This window comes from Aptenodytes forsteri, unplaced genomic scaffold (assembly GCF_000699145.1).
Source record: "Aptenodytes forsteri isolate BGI_AS27 unplaced genomic scaffold, ASM69914v1 Scaffold278, whole genome shotgun sequence".
NCBI lineage: Eukaryota > Metazoa > Chordata > Aves > Sphenisciformes > Spheniscidae > Aptenodytes > Aptenodytes forsteri.
In genome coordinates, this window is record NW_008795907.1 from 3791795 (window position 1) to 3810628 (window position 18834).

General features: G+C 39.5%; 1 protein-coding gene across 6 annotated transcripts in view; it reads right to left on the reverse strand.

Annotated features, from left to right (window-relative positions):
• The window catches only part of GIGYF2 (GRB10 interacting GYF protein 2), an 80899-nt gene that overhangs the window by 14515 nt on the left and 47550 nt on the right, over nt 1–18834 (reverse strand). For 4 of the 6 annotated variants that reach the window (XM_009284314.2, XM_009284317.2, XM_019473401.1 and 1 more), the window contains 12 exons: nt 15453–15632; nt 8973–9190; nt 8720–8882; nt 8433–8633; nt 7727–7917; nt 6884–7043; nt 4758–4924; nt 4274–4362; nt 3132–3239; nt 2478–2575; nt 1877–1977; nt 881–1042 (listed from right to left, as the gene is read on the reverse strand). In XM_009284314.2, the coding sequence (XP_009282589.1) occupies nt 881–1042; nt 1877–1977; nt 2478–2575; nt 3132–3239; nt 4274–4362; nt 4758–4924; nt 6884–7043; nt 7727–7917; nt 8433–8633; nt 8720–8882; nt 8973–9190; nt 15453–15632 (1838 nt within the window). The remainder of the gene's footprint in view (nt 1–880; nt 1043–1876; nt 1978–2477; nt 2576–3131; nt 3240–4273; nt 4363–4757; nt 4925–6883; nt 7044–7726; nt 7918–8432; nt 8634–8719; nt 8883–8972; nt 9191–15452; nt 15633–18834) is intronic. The other 2 variants (XM_009284319.2, XM_009284318.2) reach the window with 2 other exon arrangements.

An 18834-nucleotide genomic window follows, 5' to 3' on the forward strand; every position in this document is an offset into this window, starting at 1 on the left:
TATTACTTTCGCCTATTATTCATGTGCTACTTTACAGGGCATTTATTGACTAACTCCTTAGTGAATAAGCTCAACAATGTCCTTGCCCTTATCCTTCACATGCAGAGTGAAAACTTTTAACTTACACTGTCTTTCCCTCCTACGACACTTAAGGAACAATTAATCTTTCTTCCATACAGAATTCAGAAGTAAACGCTAGAAACGTCAAGCTAATAATGTCTCCATTTCATGTTCTTGCAACTACTACAACTCCTACATTCCTTCTCCTACTGCAATGCAGATCACATCATTCATCCCTTCCTTTCCCAAATACCAACTCAAGAAAATAAAGCTGAAAGACTCTACGACATAATCCAGATAGTAAATAATTTTTTTTAATAAATGACTAAGTTAAAAAAAAAAAAACAGGGAAAAAATAAGCTAAATGTTACATCACTTTTTTTTTTCCACTATAGCCCTCTACAATTTATTCATTTGAAACAGCTGCTCAAGCTCCAGTCTACTCCAGAACATACCCTAATCAAAACACTACACTGCATAAATGGTGAATAAAGATTAAACATACAATAACTAGGCAACTACCTAAAGTCTAATATTGACACTAAGAAGTTGGGAGGGAATATTCCACACGGAATAAAGCCTCTCAGCTCACAAACAGGAACCTATCTTGAAGTGAACCATCAAAGCCCATTTCTCAGATTGCAATTTGGGCTCTTAAACTTAAAATCAAGAACAGAAGAATCATTTCATATACTCACATGAAAAATATTAGAACTGTCTTCATACACACCTACCAAAGATTAATTAGACCCCACAGGTTTCTTAAAGTGAGTTTTATGAAGTATTAAAATTAGAGATGAACTACATTGAGGAAACTCACTTGCTTCCTGCGGGCCAGTTCTTCTTCTTCCCGTCGTTTCCTCTCATCTTCCTGCTGCCTCCTAAGTAGCTCTTCTTGTTGCCTCCGAAGCTCCTCCTGCCTTTTCCTCTCCTCTTCCTCTCGTTTGGCCCTCATTTCCACTTCTCTCCTCTCTTGCTCTAGCTACAATTCACATAAAACTATACTCAGATGCAGGTAACGTATTCCTACACCATTTCTTAGGGCAACTCTGCTGAGATCATACTAACAACATAACAGATGAAGCCTCTGACAGATGCTCTCCCTTAATTGTAATTTTACCTATCAGCTGGCTGCCTACTGGGGTCAGATTCCTGAAATAGTCTAGAACAATTTCTGACAATTTCTCTTCTGTAATGAACACCAGTTCTCTAGTCAGAATGAACACCAGTTCTCTAGTCAGTCTTTCTACATCAGCTCCTTAAAATAACCTCTGACTTTAGAAGCTAGTAGCGAGTTGCTTTGCAGTCATCATAAAATAATCAGTTTCAGGAAATGTACAGAATCATACAGGTTCAAACTTACAGAAATAATTTAACACTAGAGTAAGTGTGAAACAACCCCAACAAAGAGGACTCTTACGATTCCCCAAACCAATTCTGGTGAAAAGATGCAAGGATTAAGAGAACGACTACCTGCTCCTGCTCAGGGTTTGGCATGACAGCTCATGATGATCACATTTTAAAACAGAGGTGGCTAGTGAAGAGTTTTTAAATCACAAGTGTAAAAAATATAACCACTACTTTAGAGGTCAGTAGTACCTCCACAGCAATGGTTTCCAAACAGCAGTCCACAAGGATTTCATAACTGGTTTCTATAACCCATATTCTCTTTATGGTGTTTTCCATGAAAATCTAGTAAAAATTGTACAGAGTGGCTTGAGGATTGAAGAGCTAGTAGTCTTCCACTGGCTCAAGAAACACAGTTACACTGCAGAACAGCAATCTCAACTTCTTACAGTACAAAACAGTTTCTGACCTTTGCAGCTTTGGCCTTCTCGAGCTGCTGAAGTTGTTCTAGAGCTGGTCCCTGAGCTGCAGTATCAATGGGGAGATCCCAGACACTGCTTCCTTCCCAGACTAGATAGTGAAGAAAACAAACATTGACAAGCAAAAATAAGCACATCACCAAAAAACAACTGAAAGGGGAAAATCTTGTGTATGCAGTTACTATATTTTATGAACTAAAATCATGACAATACATTAGTCTAAGTCAGTAGAGGGCCACTTTATCTTCCTGTAGAACAAGGCTTGCCTGTTACTGAAGCAAGGCTGGGTTTCCTACAAAATTCTGCACAAGAACCAGCTATTCAAACTCCTCCCATCAGAGCAGAACACCTTTATAATGTAACACACAATCCCTTTGGATCAAGACTTCCTATAACCATAGGAAAAATTACTGTATTCTTCACAGCTCTCAAATGAAAATTAAACTGCAAGACAAAGTAGCCTGAACCAGTTAAAAAATACTGATGCAGAAATAATTTCCCCTAGCATCAAAAAGGGAGCGATCATCTCAAAGATGCTGGCTCTTAATCCATGAACTTTTCTCAACATCTGACGCATGCTAAGCATTTTACCTGTAGGTTGTGAAGCTGACTGAAGTTCCCATATTGAGCCAGTGTCCGGCACTGACACAGACCTTGTAACAGGTGGCATCATGTTCTGTTCAGATATTCTGTAATACCAAGAGGAAGAGTCAACATGCCACTTCCAGGGAGAGGAGTGCTCTCAACATGCATGAGATTCAGTAACTTGTAACATACTCTTTTCCTTCCACACCTCTATTTAAAACAAAAATATGATGTGGACAATACTACTTGCTTGCAGAGTTCTTGCTCATCTCATCCCTGCTACCAGGTCAAGGGCTAAGCCAGCTACTGCTACAGTTTTGCATTTGCTGTTTATAGGCTAGTTTGAGGAACAAGCATCCAGTACTGCAGAACTCAACTGGCAAAGACATTCTGTTACCAGCACAACAGATCTGTCAAAAAGGTATGATTTCAACTATAAGATTTTCCTCCTCATTTTCATAAACATTCTCTGAGGTGAAGGCTACATATATAAAGAAGTACTCGACATCCTGCAACTGTTTCATATTCACACAATCTTTAAAACATGTAATGCTTAAATATGAGCAAACTTGGAATAGGATGGACAAGATTATAATTATCATTATATACAAGTTAGAGTATAGGAAGAATCGTATTCAGTTCAAGTCTGGGCTAACTCACCTCATCTTCAGGGCCTGGAACTGTTGCAAGAGAATAGCGAGCTGCTGCTGCTGCTGGGATGAGAGGGCTGCCTTTTGCTGCTGAGCCAGCACCTGTGCATATTGTTGTCTTCAAAAGAGAAGCAGAGAATCACTGGTATTTGTTCACTTGCTTATTTATATAATGCCCAAGTTGCAGAAGTTGCGCACAGATTCATTCTCTGGGACTAATGCCCACTGACCTATACAATGTACATGCTAAATACTAGAGGAAACCACAGAATGGTGCCTTGGAAAGAATCAAAATACAAGAATACAACAAACCGGCCCACACAAGCAGAACCAAATTTCTCTTCACCCTCAACTATGTCAACTGGTTATTGCTGTCCAATGTTACTCTTGTAAGCTGTGCAACACTACTTCCCTTTTTCTATAAATTACATACAGATTGCTCAAATTAATCTGGCTTTGATGACTGCCCACCTATACAAATCAATCTCTTCCTCAGTATGTCAAAGCATCCCCTAGTACCAGGGCAGGCTCTTGCCTTATCAAATCATAAGCTGACAATCAGTATTAAAAAAATCATAATCACGGCACATGCTTGCAGGACCCCTTGAACAAATAGTCTATCTGATTGCTTTCTTTTCTCCAAGCCCCTACAAAACAAGTTGTTAGGAACTGGCCAGAACTGAACAACTGACAACTTTGGCAAAAATGGATGACAAACTGCTTTCTCCAGCAGTTACCTTCCAATGATCTTCAAAACGCTGAGCAAGCAGACCAAAAGTAAGTTCTGCCTTCTCCATCTCCAGTTCAAAAGACATGTAGCCTTCCCCTGACTCCAAAACATCCGAACTGCATTACAAGAATAGCTGCGATTCAGTTTGGCTATAACAGCTACCTATACAGCAGGTCTCACCAAAGTAGCTATGCATGACACCGAAAAAGACTCTGAAAAGTGTGCCTGAGGTAGCCACACTCTGTCCTAATCCTGTAGATTATCGAGCCTCTGGTGTTTGTGGAAGCAGGCTATTGCTGTTGGAGGTGAAGCACTCCCAGACCCATTGCCCAAGGAAACAATGACAAGAAGCTGAACCCAGATGATTAAAAATGCAGAGCAGAACACAGCCACTGGAAGATCTCTGGGACTGGCAGTCTTACTGTATTAAAAGATGCTGATACTGGAGGTGCTGCATTTGGATCAGGGCCAACTCTTGTTGTCTAGTCAGCCGCTCTTGGTCCAGCTCGCCCTATGTTTAGGAATAAAACATTGTATTTTAATAACATATATATAACAACAGTAGTAGTATATTGCAAATGCAAGCAATGTAAAAATTGCATTCTGAACTGAAAAGACAAAGAAAATAGAAAAATACCTAGACAGAGATCAACATTTACAAACAAAGCCTGTAGTATGGTGACTGTGAAATCACAGCACTTATGTACCACAGGACCAAGCCTTCCAGCCACAAACATAGCAAAACAAACATTTTTAAATTGAGTGTCTTTTCTTAAAAAGGTAACACAGGGCTCAACTTTGGTGCTTGGAACACCTGCAGTTCCAAGACAGAGCAGTTGACACATAAATAATTCAATTTCCATTTGTTACAGGACTATTTGAAGACTGTAACTGTCACATAATTACCAGATGTGGAAGCGGTGCTGGACCTGGAGTGAAGGGAACCCTGCCCCACATTTTCATGATGTCTCCCAGTGGCTGGAAAGTCTCATCACAGGCTCTCTTAACCAACAGTGACATAGTGAAGTATCCAGCCTGGAACCACTCTGCCATCTCCTGATTACTGAAAGGACCTGAAATAACACCAACCAATACACATCGAGGGGAAGGGGAAGTAAAGCCAAGTTGAGCATATCGGAAACAAAGAGCATGGTGCTTGTTAAAGTAACACAGTAGCTAGCACTCCTGTGTCTCATTCACTTGCCTGGACAGACAGTACATTCAAGGCTGAAGTGTCAATGCACCTATCTAGATCTTTACAGTGGCTACAGCGTTGCCCCAGATAGTCTTTATTGAAAAGTGCATTACTGCTTTTACCATGCATTGGAGGGAGATGAAAGCCAAGCAGCCATGGTGGTGTGGAGCTTGGTCCAGCTAATATACATCCTGCCTTCCAGCAAAGCTCACTACTTTGGGCTCAGCATCATGTTGATGACAGCTGCAATTTCCAGTTTGGACCTCAGCAGTATCCGCTAGCTGACAGTGCTAAAAGCACAAGTGCTTTCCCCCACATATATTGCACAGATAATTAAACAATCTTAGCCTGTTTCAACTCTTGCCTTCAAATCAGAGCAATTCATATTTTTTATAGAAGTTCTGTGTCTGGAACTTAGCAGACGAGCAGATTCACCTCTGAGTGCAAGATTACATTTTTTAAGATAACAAGGAAACCAGTTTCTCTTTTCCTTTCTCAAAAAGCTACACTTTTCCTTCTCTTCCTCTTTTTTCCTGACAGAGATTTCAGTCACTCCCTTCAAAGGAGGACTCCTATACTAATTTTACATATCCAAATGGACACAAAGCCAGTATAAAAAAAGAAAGGTTATTTATCAGAGTAAGAACCACGTAAATACAATTTTTGCAAATATATCTTCTGAAAAGCAAGAATGTTCAGCAATTCTTGCCTTCTCTGTAAAATTATCTTTAGAAGGTAATTCCTCCCAGAGAATATGAAACCACAAGAGTTATCCCAAGAAAAAATTACGTGGGAGTGTTTACTTCTGGAGGTCACATTCAAGGAAGTACTTACTCCAGTGAAAAACTGTTAGACCATCACTGAGCAATAAACACTCAGCAGCGACTAACATGCAGTTTGAAGCACACTGAACGAATATAAACGCTTTACGGTTAATATCCTTTAAACTTAAAGGGGTGAGAAGAAAACCCTGAAGATGTGCAATACCTGCAGACAAGAGACTGGCACAGATCCCACAAACAACACCCCCACAAATCCTATCTAGAGTTCATAGCTGAGGAAGTCATTAACGCTAAACAGCATTAGCAACTACTAGTGAAGTACAGCAAGCAAGGAACTCACTGCTTAATTGCATTTTTGGGAGGCAGCTAAGCAGCTGCCTCCCAAAGACAGAGCCCTGAGACCTCCAAAAGAAAAGTACCTTCTAAAAGCAAAGATGCAAGTATCTCTATGAAAGGCCTGTTCCTACTTTCATTGCAAAAATATTGAAGTTTAAGTGAAAACTGCAAGCATGAGACAGTTGGTATTATATGAACTAATAACGCACTGGCTGCATGTACAATTTAAATTGAGATTATGTATGAGCACCGGCTTGTGAAAACTTGTTTTCTCTTTGCTCTGGATTCTAAACAAATTACCCTTCCCTGAATACTCAATGTCTTGGGCTGAGACTTAGAAAACTCATTATTTCTCATGGATTCTTCAACAAGCTACTGAATGGTCACATTCTTGTTTTGTTTCCACTGTTGTCTGGAAATCTGAGTAACTATTAGCATGAAAAACAGGTTTTAGTCTAACTTCAATTTACAGAAACATGAAGTGATGGCAAACCTTAGCCACGATAAAATATAATTCTGGACATGAGGCATGCTGAGTTGATAGGGGCAGTGATGGGTAGAAGGATCCATTTTCAAAACCTAGTTCTAGAGTGGTAAATTCCCTGTGCTGCTTTTGTAAAAAAAAAAAAAAAATCATTAGTATCTGTTGGTGGTAATTTTGTGATGAACTCTAACAGTTCTGTGAAACAAAAGAGGAAGTGTAAAGGGCACAGACCTACCCTGAATTTCTCCTTGTGGATCTTTGTAGTACCACTTCTGCATGGCTTCATGGAACAACGGCATAGAGGAACCCTTTGCTCTGTGCTCTTGAATTTTTGCTGCTAGTCTTTCATCATCAAGGGCACTGTCCTGCAGGTATGCCACCATTTTCTCTGCTTGCTGCAGGAAACATTAAAACCAGCAAGGAATACAAGAGTTAGACGTGTGCTTACAGATTTGAAAATGAGTGTGCCAAATACAACAACCTTGTACTACCCAGTGCTGAAGAGTGTAGCAGGAATTACAGGCAACTCAAGGACTGGTGTAATTGCACCACAAACCCTGAGCTTAGTCTACCACCTTGTCAGAGTCCTGAATAAGCACGGTTCACCTGCTTAAGTAAAGCTTTAAAACAACTTGCCAAGAAGGTTCCACACAGTATCACGGTGAAAAACAAAACAGGTATGGGAGCAATAGCATGAAAAATGCTCTACATCCCAGGAGTCACTGAACTTTCATGAACAGTCTGTGCTTCGTTTATATAAATTTTTTTTTCCAATATATTGGGCATACTGTTTTATGGTTTCTCAAGGCAAATGGTAAGGCTACTTGACAGTGGTCATAAGCACTAGGATCTCTAGCTCTTTAACACTAGGTATAGTACCCTTATTCAGAAAAATACTACATAGGCTTGAATTATTCTCCAGAAAAATAATGGAGGGAAGAAAAGTAGCTTTCAGTATACACTGTGGAGTGTAAAGTTTCAGCTGCATTTCTGTTTTTATGGGCTTCAAATATTTTTTGCATTCCACACTCCTCCAGTCTCATGATTACCAACAACAAAGGAATTTGAGAAATTTTACCTGCTCTAGGTGTTTGAGGCCCTCTTCATCATCTGGGTCAGTGGGAATGTTGCCCATGCCTGGAGCAGCTGTGACAGGTGTCTGAACTGGCCGCAGAGCAGGATTTGAATTGGAAACAGGAGGAGAAAGATGAGCAGGGGAAGCTGTGTCTGCAGAAATCTGTGGCAAAGGTTGAGCAACAGAAGCCAAATCTAAAGAAAAATGTTAGAATTAGTTCCTTATCTTTAACATAAGGGAAAATGACTTTTAAGAACCTACTGTAGAAAACATTCAACAGCTCAAAATTAGCACCAAAGCAAAAGTATTTTCATATCTTCCTGTATGTATGATTACACATTGGTACTGTTAACAGCACAGGCACCCAACCTAACTTGATGGAACAAACAGTTTAGTTCTAACAGTGCAGAACTCAGAACATTTCAGCATATCCCATTCCCTGGCCACATACATTTGTCCAGACTGATCTGCTCTACCACAATGAGGCACACCCACAACTAGCCTATGTTTCTCTAGACTGCATTGCAATGTGAAGTACCAGTGCACTGCAAGCATTTGAGATGGCATATCCAACAAATCCTGTATTTATAGACCAGTTGGTGAATTCCAGCTTTTCATCACCATAATCCAGTCCTTGTCTCTTAAAAGAGACCAAGACTAATCACAACGAGTAACTGAAACTTATAAATTTATCTATCAAGTTTATCACCTTCCCCTCTGTTGGGCATTTTGGCTGGCGGTGTATTCTCTGTTCGATTCTCTTTATCTTCTGTTTTTTCTGTTCTTTCTGGCACAGACTCTTCCTTCCTTTCAAAAAGGCTCGTCTGCAGCGGGTCTGGAGGCTGGGATTTTGGTGGGGTATCTGACCTGGCAGCCGGTGAAGATGTTTGGACTGCTTCTTCCACTGCTTCTGTAACATTGCATGGGTCTATGTAACTGAATTAACGGAAATTCTACACTGCAGTATAGAACAGATGCATGAGAAATCCCCCTTACCTGCCACTACTCTATCTGTTTTCTCCCCCTCTTTCTTTGTGGTCTTTTCATGATCTTTGGCTTCCTCATGGTGGCTCCCTTCAGAGTCAGATCTTTCTTCCCCTTCCTCCACAGGTCGGAAGTCCATCTCCTGTTCCTCAGGGATTGGCTCCTTCTGCACCTTCTACAAAGTCAACATAATCGTCCATAATCCACCCGACATAACAGGACATTTGCTCAGAGTAAAAAAAAAGGGCCCAAGACAGCTTTTCACCTTTAAAGAGAGAAACGCTCCAGAGGAGTCAAATGTTCCCATTTCTTCTTCTGCATCTTCTAAGCACCACTCAGGGAGACTGTCCCTGTCGTCATCCATGCTGCCACTCCCACACCGTACTCGCCGATAACCCCGTTCATCATCTCGTTCCCGGAAATCAAATTCAAACCTCCGCCGTCGCTCCATGTGTTCTCGCCAGCCTGCAGAACGAGGGCCGTCTAAGGTAGGGGGAAAGTAACTTTACAAGACAGTCCCGGGGGTAGTAGCTTACTTGGAAGGGTGAAGGGGTGGGTGATGAGATGACAAACAGTGACAGAAATTCAGAAAGCCCCTACAGGGTACAATCCACCTATGAACAGGAATCTTAAAGGACAAGGGAAAGAAAAGGAGTATCTTACCATTAAGCAGGAGACTTTCAAATATTGTCCACTGTATATACCCACATTATAAATTGTATTATGAGCATTAAAAACCCACATAAGGCTAAGAAAGCTGGGCTACATAATCTAAAACATGCTGGAGCACCAAAATAAGACAAGCAATACTAGATGCTGATTGAATTTACCAGCCATCGACTTAAATATTTTTTGGTATCTTTATATGTATAAGATTTTATATTTTCTTTTAGGCAATCTGCAAAAGTCACATCCTGAACAAACCATGCTTTTTTCCTCTTGCCCTCAGAGACACTTTTGTGCATATACATGAAAAATGGACTGACAACTGTTCAAATACCTTTGAAAGGACTGTTAAGTCTCTTGGATGGTAATTTTTTAGCCATGGAATACCAAAACTTGGAATGATAATAAGAGAAGAGGGAAAACTTGCCAAATTCAAGTGTAATTTTTATTTCACTTTTCCTTCTAATCTATGGAGAAGACATCTTCATTCAGCCAAGCTTAAAATCCTCTGACTGCAATAATGCTATTTAAACTGTAAAGAACTTGCTGCTAAGGAAAACAAATCGGGAGTGAAAGGATTGTAGTGGAAGCTTTCCATCCAACAGAAGGTATCTTTACCAGAAAGGTGCAAAGCAAAAATGAAAGCACCTTAGTTTTTAGTGCTTTCAGTGGTGGCTGTGTTCTTTTCTGGAGAAAAAAAATTTTTTTTTTTGTCTCAAAATTTGTGCAGTCTCTCTGCTATCAAATGGCTACCAAAAAAATCACAGTAAAGAGGAGAAACGTTGTCCTCTGTTCCATTTGCTTCATATGAATGAGGAATGTTTCCACATCAACCCTAATACCCTAAGTATTAGTATTAACCATGCAAAAATCCACCTTTGTCTCACAAATACAGCAAATATAAAACAAACTCCTTCTAGAAATACTATGAACTTTAAGACTATATTTTATCAAGGAAACACAAAAGGTTAGACTTTAACAAGGTCTTCACTATACCCTATGTGCTTATTTGCAAATAATTCCACTGTATAACTTAATCTATGCCTCTAGTTATGCCTTAGAAACAAATAAATAACATTTTTGGTATGCAAAACTGTCAATCAATGTTCTGAGTCAACCTTTTTAATGTCATTAAGGAAAAACGTAAGGCACAGTAAGCTTGCAATTATCCCATCTTTTCTGCCTGCTTTAAAGTAGTTCTTAACATCTTAGGCCTGTTATGTCAACCTCTTGTTCATCGATAACGTCTCAAAAAATACGTAAGCGGAGATAAAAGTTCACTGAAGATGCACTAATGGAGTAAGTGCTCCAGAGAGCTCAAGTACACTTTTGGACACTTTTAAGATTCAGCTGGACAGGGTGCTGGGCTATCTTGTCTAGACCGTGCTTTTGCCAAGAAAGGTTGGAGGTCCCTTCCAACTTGGTATTCTATGATTCTATGAAGTAATAACCATTTCGTGCATCCTCTTCAGAAGAGGATGCCTGCATCACACCCCATGCACCTCTGCCCACAGCGCCCTGGCCTCCAACTTAGTGCAAACTCAGGAGGTGCAGGTTTCTACGGGCCTTCTTTTCAAGCGAGTCATGCATATGAACATCTCATTAAAATGCTGCTGGATTTTAAAAGAACAAAAGCATCTCTGGGAGCAACCAGCAACTAAGCAGGACAATACAGTCTACCTGAAATAAAAGGCCTGACACTGAAATTCCACTGACATGGCATCAGAAGCAGTGTTAAGTTTACTTCCCCCCTCCTCATCAGAAATATCAATGCATCAAAACCAGGACTTCTTTTGGAATCGGAGGGCTTTTTCCAAGGTTTAAGTGTGAGAGGTTGCTGACAACCAGGCTGCATTTCTGATTAAAACCATGGGCAGACATCTCCTCAGTACAACCAGCAATGTCCACGTCAGGTTTCCCAATACGTGGAAAAAAAAAAAAAGAGCTATGGCCTGAACCTGGCAATGTCGTATCATACAAACAGATTAATATCTCCGCCTGTTTGCTAACCTGGGGCTCGCAAATAGCTGAGCATCTCCAGCTCTTTTGTATAGAAGAGGAAAATTTGGTATTAAGAACTTTCTATACGGCCATAAATGGGCCATCTTGAGACCATGCACTGAGAAGAGCCTCGATTATTCTTAGACCGTTCACATCCCTACACCAGGAGCACAGGTTCTTCACAGTGGGACCCAGAAACATGGTTTTTGAATGTTAATTCTAAGCATTTTGTGAATTCCAGATATCTTCAAAGTTCAAATTAAGAACTTAAAGAGATTTTGTTTACCATATGGTCTGCTTCCAAAGATTTAGAAACACAACCTCCTTTTATAGCCCACACATTTTCAGAGCTAGGTGGACAGGCAAAAAGAAGAGGCAAGTGGAGCAGACACATGCCCTTGTTTCTTAATAACAACAAAAGTTTATAAAAGCCTAGTTAGAATATAGTGAGCAACTCAGGTGTGAAGTACAGGGCTGCCAATCTTTAAAGCAAGCCAAAAGTAAAGACAAATCTTAAGTTCTTACCTAAAGTTTTTTAACCAACAGTTAGGACACAAACATAGCTTTAAATTCAGTCCTGTAGTATCATTAGGCACCAGTTATATGATCAAGATTCCAAGTTAAAAGAAATAACTTTAAGCTAAATTTACCCCTTGAAATTTATGGTGACATTATAGGTGAAAGAAAGGACTACTGGCTGCTTCAGGAAATCCAAGTACACTTTAGTCTCAATTAGTAATAGCTATTTATCTCTTAAAAGTTATATTCTCTAATTCAGAAAAGACATTTCCAATGTATACTAAAACAATACTAAATACTAAACAAAAGACAAAGGAATAGTACACATTACTTTTTTGGCATATATTGTATATGAACCTAGTTTTTATTTTGCTGAATTTTAGAGCAATATTCTCGAACGTACTTTAGCTGCTTTAAGATATTCAACAAGCACAAAGCCCAAAAAATAAGCCATTTACTTGATTCACAGCAGTTGATTCTGAAAATGGAGTGAACCAAGACGAGTTTGAAAAGCCTTTCAAAAAAAAGCAGCAACCAAAAAAAATCTTTTTATGAGATTACAGAATAAGGCCTCTCTAAAATGTTTTTCAGGAAGAAGATCTTAGAGCTGCTTAAGCGAAGACACAAGATCATATCAGAGAAATTTTAAGCAAGAAGAGATGATTCCTATTCCTTAAGGATGACTTGGTAACGAAAAACAAAAAGACATCTATATATCATTCACTAGTTTTGAGACCAAAAAAAGGTTTGTATATTTATCTGATAAAATGGACTTGCTCTGCAAATTTAAAGGGCAATCATTGTATGAATGCAAGAACTGGAACAACAGAAAGAAGGGGCTTTTTAGGTAAGCAGTCATTAAATCATTAAAAAAGATGGCTAAAAAAATTAAAAAAAAAAGAGAACTTTGAAGCAGCCAGTGAATTTAAAGCTATGGTCACATTCTTCTTACAGATAGTTAACCCACTCTAAAGATCCTATTTCACATCTACAATAGCAGCGGTACCACATTTACCCAGAACAACTAGCAAAACAACTTTTCCATTGTATAAGCCAAGGAAAGATGTCTTCTCATCAGACTTCTAGTCCTAGTGCACAGGCAGTAGTAGAAAAAGCAGAAAACCCCATAAACTCTGACTGGAAAAGCCTGGTGATGCAATCCAGACAGTTTTCATGATGCAAAACCAGACAAGTTTACATCCTTCTGAATTAAGTTGGAGAAGAAAAAAAGGATTAGGCTTGTCTATTTTAAGGAGGAGAAGTCTGACGGATTTGCTTCTTCACTTTATTACCAGTACTCAGAAGATCCCTCACTTCATATGAGGCATAGCCATGTGAGTGGAGAACAGTTTAAACACAGCATGGACACGACAGATCCCCTCAACTATGTCAAGGGAGTTAACTTTAGCTACAATAAATCAGACAACAGAATCTGTGAAACTATACTTAGGGGCACAAGACGCTTCAGCAGAAGCAGTCCATCCTCTCGATCGTTTGTGCCTACTAAAAAAGCATAAAATGAGCAGATTTAGGTCAGCCATCCTGCAGTAAACACAGCTGAAGGAGCAAGAGGAATTCAAAAGCTGGAAAAACAATGGTCTCTGGGAATCAAAGTATTCTTTGCTTAACAACAGAAGATTATAAACTCAAGCCTGACAACTGCTACGTTCTTCTAAACTGTTCTCACCCAAAAGAAAAAAAAAAGCAGCAAACAATCTAGTAGGAAGTATGCAGAGCCAAGTCCAAGGAAGATCCAGCTAAACAAATGACGACAGTACTCTGAAGACATTTCTCTATTTTTAGCAGGACACATGATTAGTACTATTACCTAACAGCTGAGTAAGTACAAAGAAGCAGTTCAAGCCATGACAATTTGAGTTAAATTCATTGTAAAGCAAGAATGTGATTAAAACCATTTTGATGGTCCTGTGGCTACTACTAACAGGAGAATTCAAATACAGCTCTGACCAAAGCTGAGAGACTAGTACAATACAGCTGTCAAGTCAGTCTACCTCAAAATTAGCAACTTCTCCACAGATTCACAGAATTCTTAGAACAGGCTTTTTATTATATCTGCTAAAACTAACTTGTAAGTGAAGTTAAGTTAGTTGTCTACCACAGCGAAAATTCAAATAAGCAGTAATATTTCCTATGATGGAAGATGAATTTTCAAAACCTTCCTCAGAACATCTTCCAAAAAAGTTCAAGACATGAATGAACTTCTGAACTTTGAGGTCTATGCTTCCTTTTAAGCTAAAGCGTGCAGGCTTGTACTTGCAAAACACTCCACTCCTGAGTATCATGCTGCATCTGATTATCATGAGGTACAATCGTAGCTGGTCTGATGTCATCTGAACTGTATAACAAAGTAGCAGTGTCTAATGAACAATCGTGACCAAACACTGGGGAAAAGAAAATTACATTCTTCAAAATTTGCCCCTTAGCCCTGCTCTAAATAGAAAACATCTGATGATAAATCTAGCCTTGGGCTCACTGCTAAATTTTAGTACAAGCTAACAGTTGTTTGAGGGCAGAGTAATACGTAGCTGTGGAGAGAGTTAGGAACAGAGGTAATGGTTGTTCACAACCATTATAGTACCGAAAGTCCTTTGGGATGTTGAAAGGGGTGATAGACCCATTGTAAGAGCAAGCATGACTTTTTTTAGTTGAAGAAAAAGTTGTCCACCTCAGCCCCCAAAAATGTCCTGTGCTTCCTTTGCTTCCCTATGAAGATGTAACAGTAGAAGAGCCACAATCCTCCCTCAGTTCCCCAGAAGCCTTCTGCAGTCAAAAGATACCCAAAACCAAGATCCCACAACAGGTATGACTGGCTAGCAGGATCTTTTCCAAATAGAAGGGAAAAAAAAAGTTTCAGCCATATTACCCAAATACCAAGCTCTGCTTTGTATTTCTCCGGCAACTCTAGCAATGCAATGCTGGAAAGCAAGTGAACCAGACTGACTGTGTCAGGCCAGGAAGGGTGACACCAAACAGATGCCTGAAATTCAGCGAGACAAGACATCCTGTAACTAACTATAAGATGCATAGAGCAACATATTTTGAGATTTTCCAAGGATGCCTCTTGGCATTGCAAACACATTTGGAAAACTAGAAAGAGGCCAACAACCTGAATGGTTTAGTACCAGCATCACTCCACAGCCTCAGATATGCTACCTAATGTAGGTAACTTCTCTCCCCTCAGCATCACAGCCACAGAGAAACAGTACTATTTAAAAAAACCCCTGATTTTACCAGGCACATACACACCTGGAGCACAACAGACAAGCACACACCTGAAAAATATTGTTCCCTTAAACGTGTTAGGGTACTGAAGACATTAAAAAGAAAACAAAGGCACATAATTTTATGCTAATTGTTTTGTGACCAAGGGTCCCATGTATGCCAAAACAGTATTTAACGACCAAAACTGCATGAACCTTACCTATTTTTGTCCCAAACTTTATGCCACCTCCCTTTCCTCTGCTTTCCCCATGCCCTGATTCACCCACTGCCCTTTCCCTATAAACATGGCTGCATTTTTCTCCAGATCTCCTCTCACCTGGACTGTGAGGGCGCCATCTCTCACCATCCCTCCGTGACCCAGCCAGTCGCCAGCCTCCATCATCATCTTCCCCATTTTGTTCCTCCCTGAAGATGCGCCAGTTCTCGCTCTCAGAGCGTATAAACTCATGCTTCCTCCCCGTTGTTGCTGTCCCACCTTCCTCAAAGTTTGGTCTCACTGCAAAGAAAACACATGCCAGTGAACTTGCGTCCCGTCTTTAGGAACCTAGAAACAAAAGGGTTGAAATCTTGCTCCCTTATAGGCAAAAATACACCAGAAGTAAGTGGTGATAGAAACCTAGGAGACAAATGGAAGTTCATGGAAGGAAATGTATGACAGATTTAGGAAATCCCTCCACATCCCTACGTACCTTGGGATGGAAAGACTGAGGGGGAAAAAAACAGAAGCAAAGCATACAAGAAATTATAACATGGATAGGAAAGACGGAGGAGGAAAAGATGACAGTTTAAGAGACATAGGGAAGCATAAAAGGAAAGAAGCCAAAGCATACAGAGAGAAAGAATAAACTGCTGTAGTATGAAAAGTCTCATGCTAAAGGAAAAATGGGAATACAGTAAATTGTAAACATTACACCCATTTTATATAAATGAAACATATTTGCTACTTCTGTAATAAAAAGAATGAGATCTACATATTTAATCCAATATGATGTACAGGGTTCTTGCAATGTTTTAGGAAAGACTGAAAATTTAAAGTAGGATTAAGGATTAAACAAGAAAAACATAGTAGTGTTAACATTATCCTGTGAATCCATCTTCTGGAGAGCCAAGGTCAGCATATTAGGCGTTAGAAGCAACTATGCTCGAGCTCAAGGACGAGTCTACCAGAAGTTTAGGAGACAGGATAGTCTTTTAGTTCCTAATTTACATTACATTATAATTAAAATAAAACATATAAAATCCTCAAGTACTTAATGAAGAGCAACACTGTCACAAAAGGACGATGTAAGTATTTTTATAAAAAGAATCCACATTATACACCAGTAACTCAGGCTAGATATATGCTGCTTTCACTGCTGACTCATCCTGACAGGGATACACCACCACCGAAATAAATGGTAGTACTAGCTTCAGGACTTCTGGATTTTGTATTTCTTTGAATATGTTTAGTTGTGTAGCACCAGAATTCTCACAGGAACCATGGTGATGCCACTTTGCTGATACTATTAACACCAGTGTCAACCTGAAATTGTGTGGTTATCTATAAAAAAAAAAAGTATTCAAGTACTAGAGAAAGGTATACTTAATTTTTCTTCTTAGAGTCTTAAAATCCAAAAATATAAGATGATATTTGGTGAAGATTGTATAGTATGCCTGCTTGCTTAGACAGGAAAAACAAAAGAAAGCATGAGTATGCACTAAGATTCCTGGGGTAGAAAGGGACATTTTTAAGAATTTAGTTTAGGAAGGATAGGAGATTGCATTCCCCTTTCTTCACATCGTGCAGCTTTTTCAGTCAATGAAAAAATGAGGAAACAGAGTACCTGAAATTCTATGGCATATCAAACCTCCGTTTAGAACTCAGAAATTCTTCCTACATAGAGATATTGCACTCTGGAGACAGGAAACACACACTGTCTTTGGACCTTGCATGTATCTTGGAGAAAAACCAACATCCATTCTCCACCATCTCAAAACACTGGAGGAATAAAAACTTTTTCTTTCTCCAGCTCAATATTTTCCACAGTATATTGTTTTAGGGAGTGACTATAGTGAGAGAGTACAGGTGGAATTCAATCCAGAGTACAAAATCCAAGATGTTTCCAGTTTCCCATGCTCCAGGTTCACATGAAATCCTTTTACCACTGTCACAGGAACAAGTTTCTACAAGAATTTAAGATGGCAGGGCCCTTGACCTATCAGGTAGACAGGAGAGGCAGGAAACACCCCAATGTTTAAGATGCAAGAGTTCTTCCACCCTGATGACTACTTGGGGCCCTCGGAAAGGTAACTGGAATACCTTCCTCTTATTTTGTTTCTATATAAAGAGCTAAAGCACATTGGCTAATTTAAAGTACATCATCAGTATCAACAGGCAATCTCAGCTACGAAGCCTAATATAACCCAGATACACATTTACTTCATTGAAGGGGACATCTGGCTAAAGACCCCTTCTGTCCTTGCTGGGCTTTGAGAACAAAAAATTTAAAACAAGTGTATTTTGGGAAGTCTCTGGTGATACTGGCTCCAAATAAAACAAAATCGCGGGAGACACACAACTCCCTTCATTTGGTAGATGCAATGTTGGCAAATGTACTTATCTGGAATGGATAAATCTTTGCAGATGAAGGTCAACCACATTCTGTTTTCCCATGCTTCACAGAAAATAAAGGAAGGCAACAAACTAGACAGAATATCCAAGTCTAGGAAATATAGGCTTTTTTTTGTTTTAGATCTCTGAAAAATGTCACTTAGAAGAATGTAACAGGAAGTGCAGGGAAGCCTCTCAGTATTGCTCCTTGGATGGGCTTCGCATAGCAGAAAACTAGGGAGACAGAGCTACAGAGCCAAGTCAGCTGAAAGTAAAATACACAGATGGTGGCCCAGGAGAGAGCTGCAATCCAACAGACCACATGAGCCTAAGACCCAGATGATAAAGAATATGCCTCATTCTTTCTGAACTTATTTTTAAAATGCTACAAGAAAGAAGAAAAATGTAATTTTTTTTATTCTGCAGCACAAGACACTCGTTTTTCCTCACTAAAACAGTTACCAACAGAAAAAAGTTATTCAATTTGCTATTTTGAGACTAGAAAAATAGTATTTTTAGAGATGTATCTATTCTTTTTCATCAAAATTCACAGCTATTACCTGACACTTATTCAGTAATGTTAATTTGAGAGATTTTAGACTCTACCAGTTAAGAAAAAGAGATGTTCTTTCTTTCCATTGTTATTAAGTTAAGAGTCTGGAGACTGCTCTTTAACACTGGCAAGCTATCAGCTCACAGGCTCTGTTCTGCTCTCCCAAAAACATTTGAGAAAAAAAAAGTTACCTAAAGAATATTATGAAGTCTACTTTGCCACTAAATATCTGTATGTTCTTAGCCCCTCTACAGATATGTACATTCTATAAGCACACCCAAGGCAACTCAGGTTTTCTTAGTTAGTCCTTGTCCTGGTTTCGGCAGGGATAGAGTTAATTTCCTTTCTAGTAGCTGGTACAGTGTTTTGGATTTAGGATGAGAACAAAGTTGATAATGCACCAATGTTTTAGTTGTTGCTAGGTAATGCTTACACTAGCCAAGGACTTTTCAGCTTCCCATGCTCTACTGACTGAGAAGGCTGGAGGTGCACAAGAAGCTGGGAGGGGGCACAGCCAAACTGGCCAAAGGGACATGCCATACCATGTGACGTCAT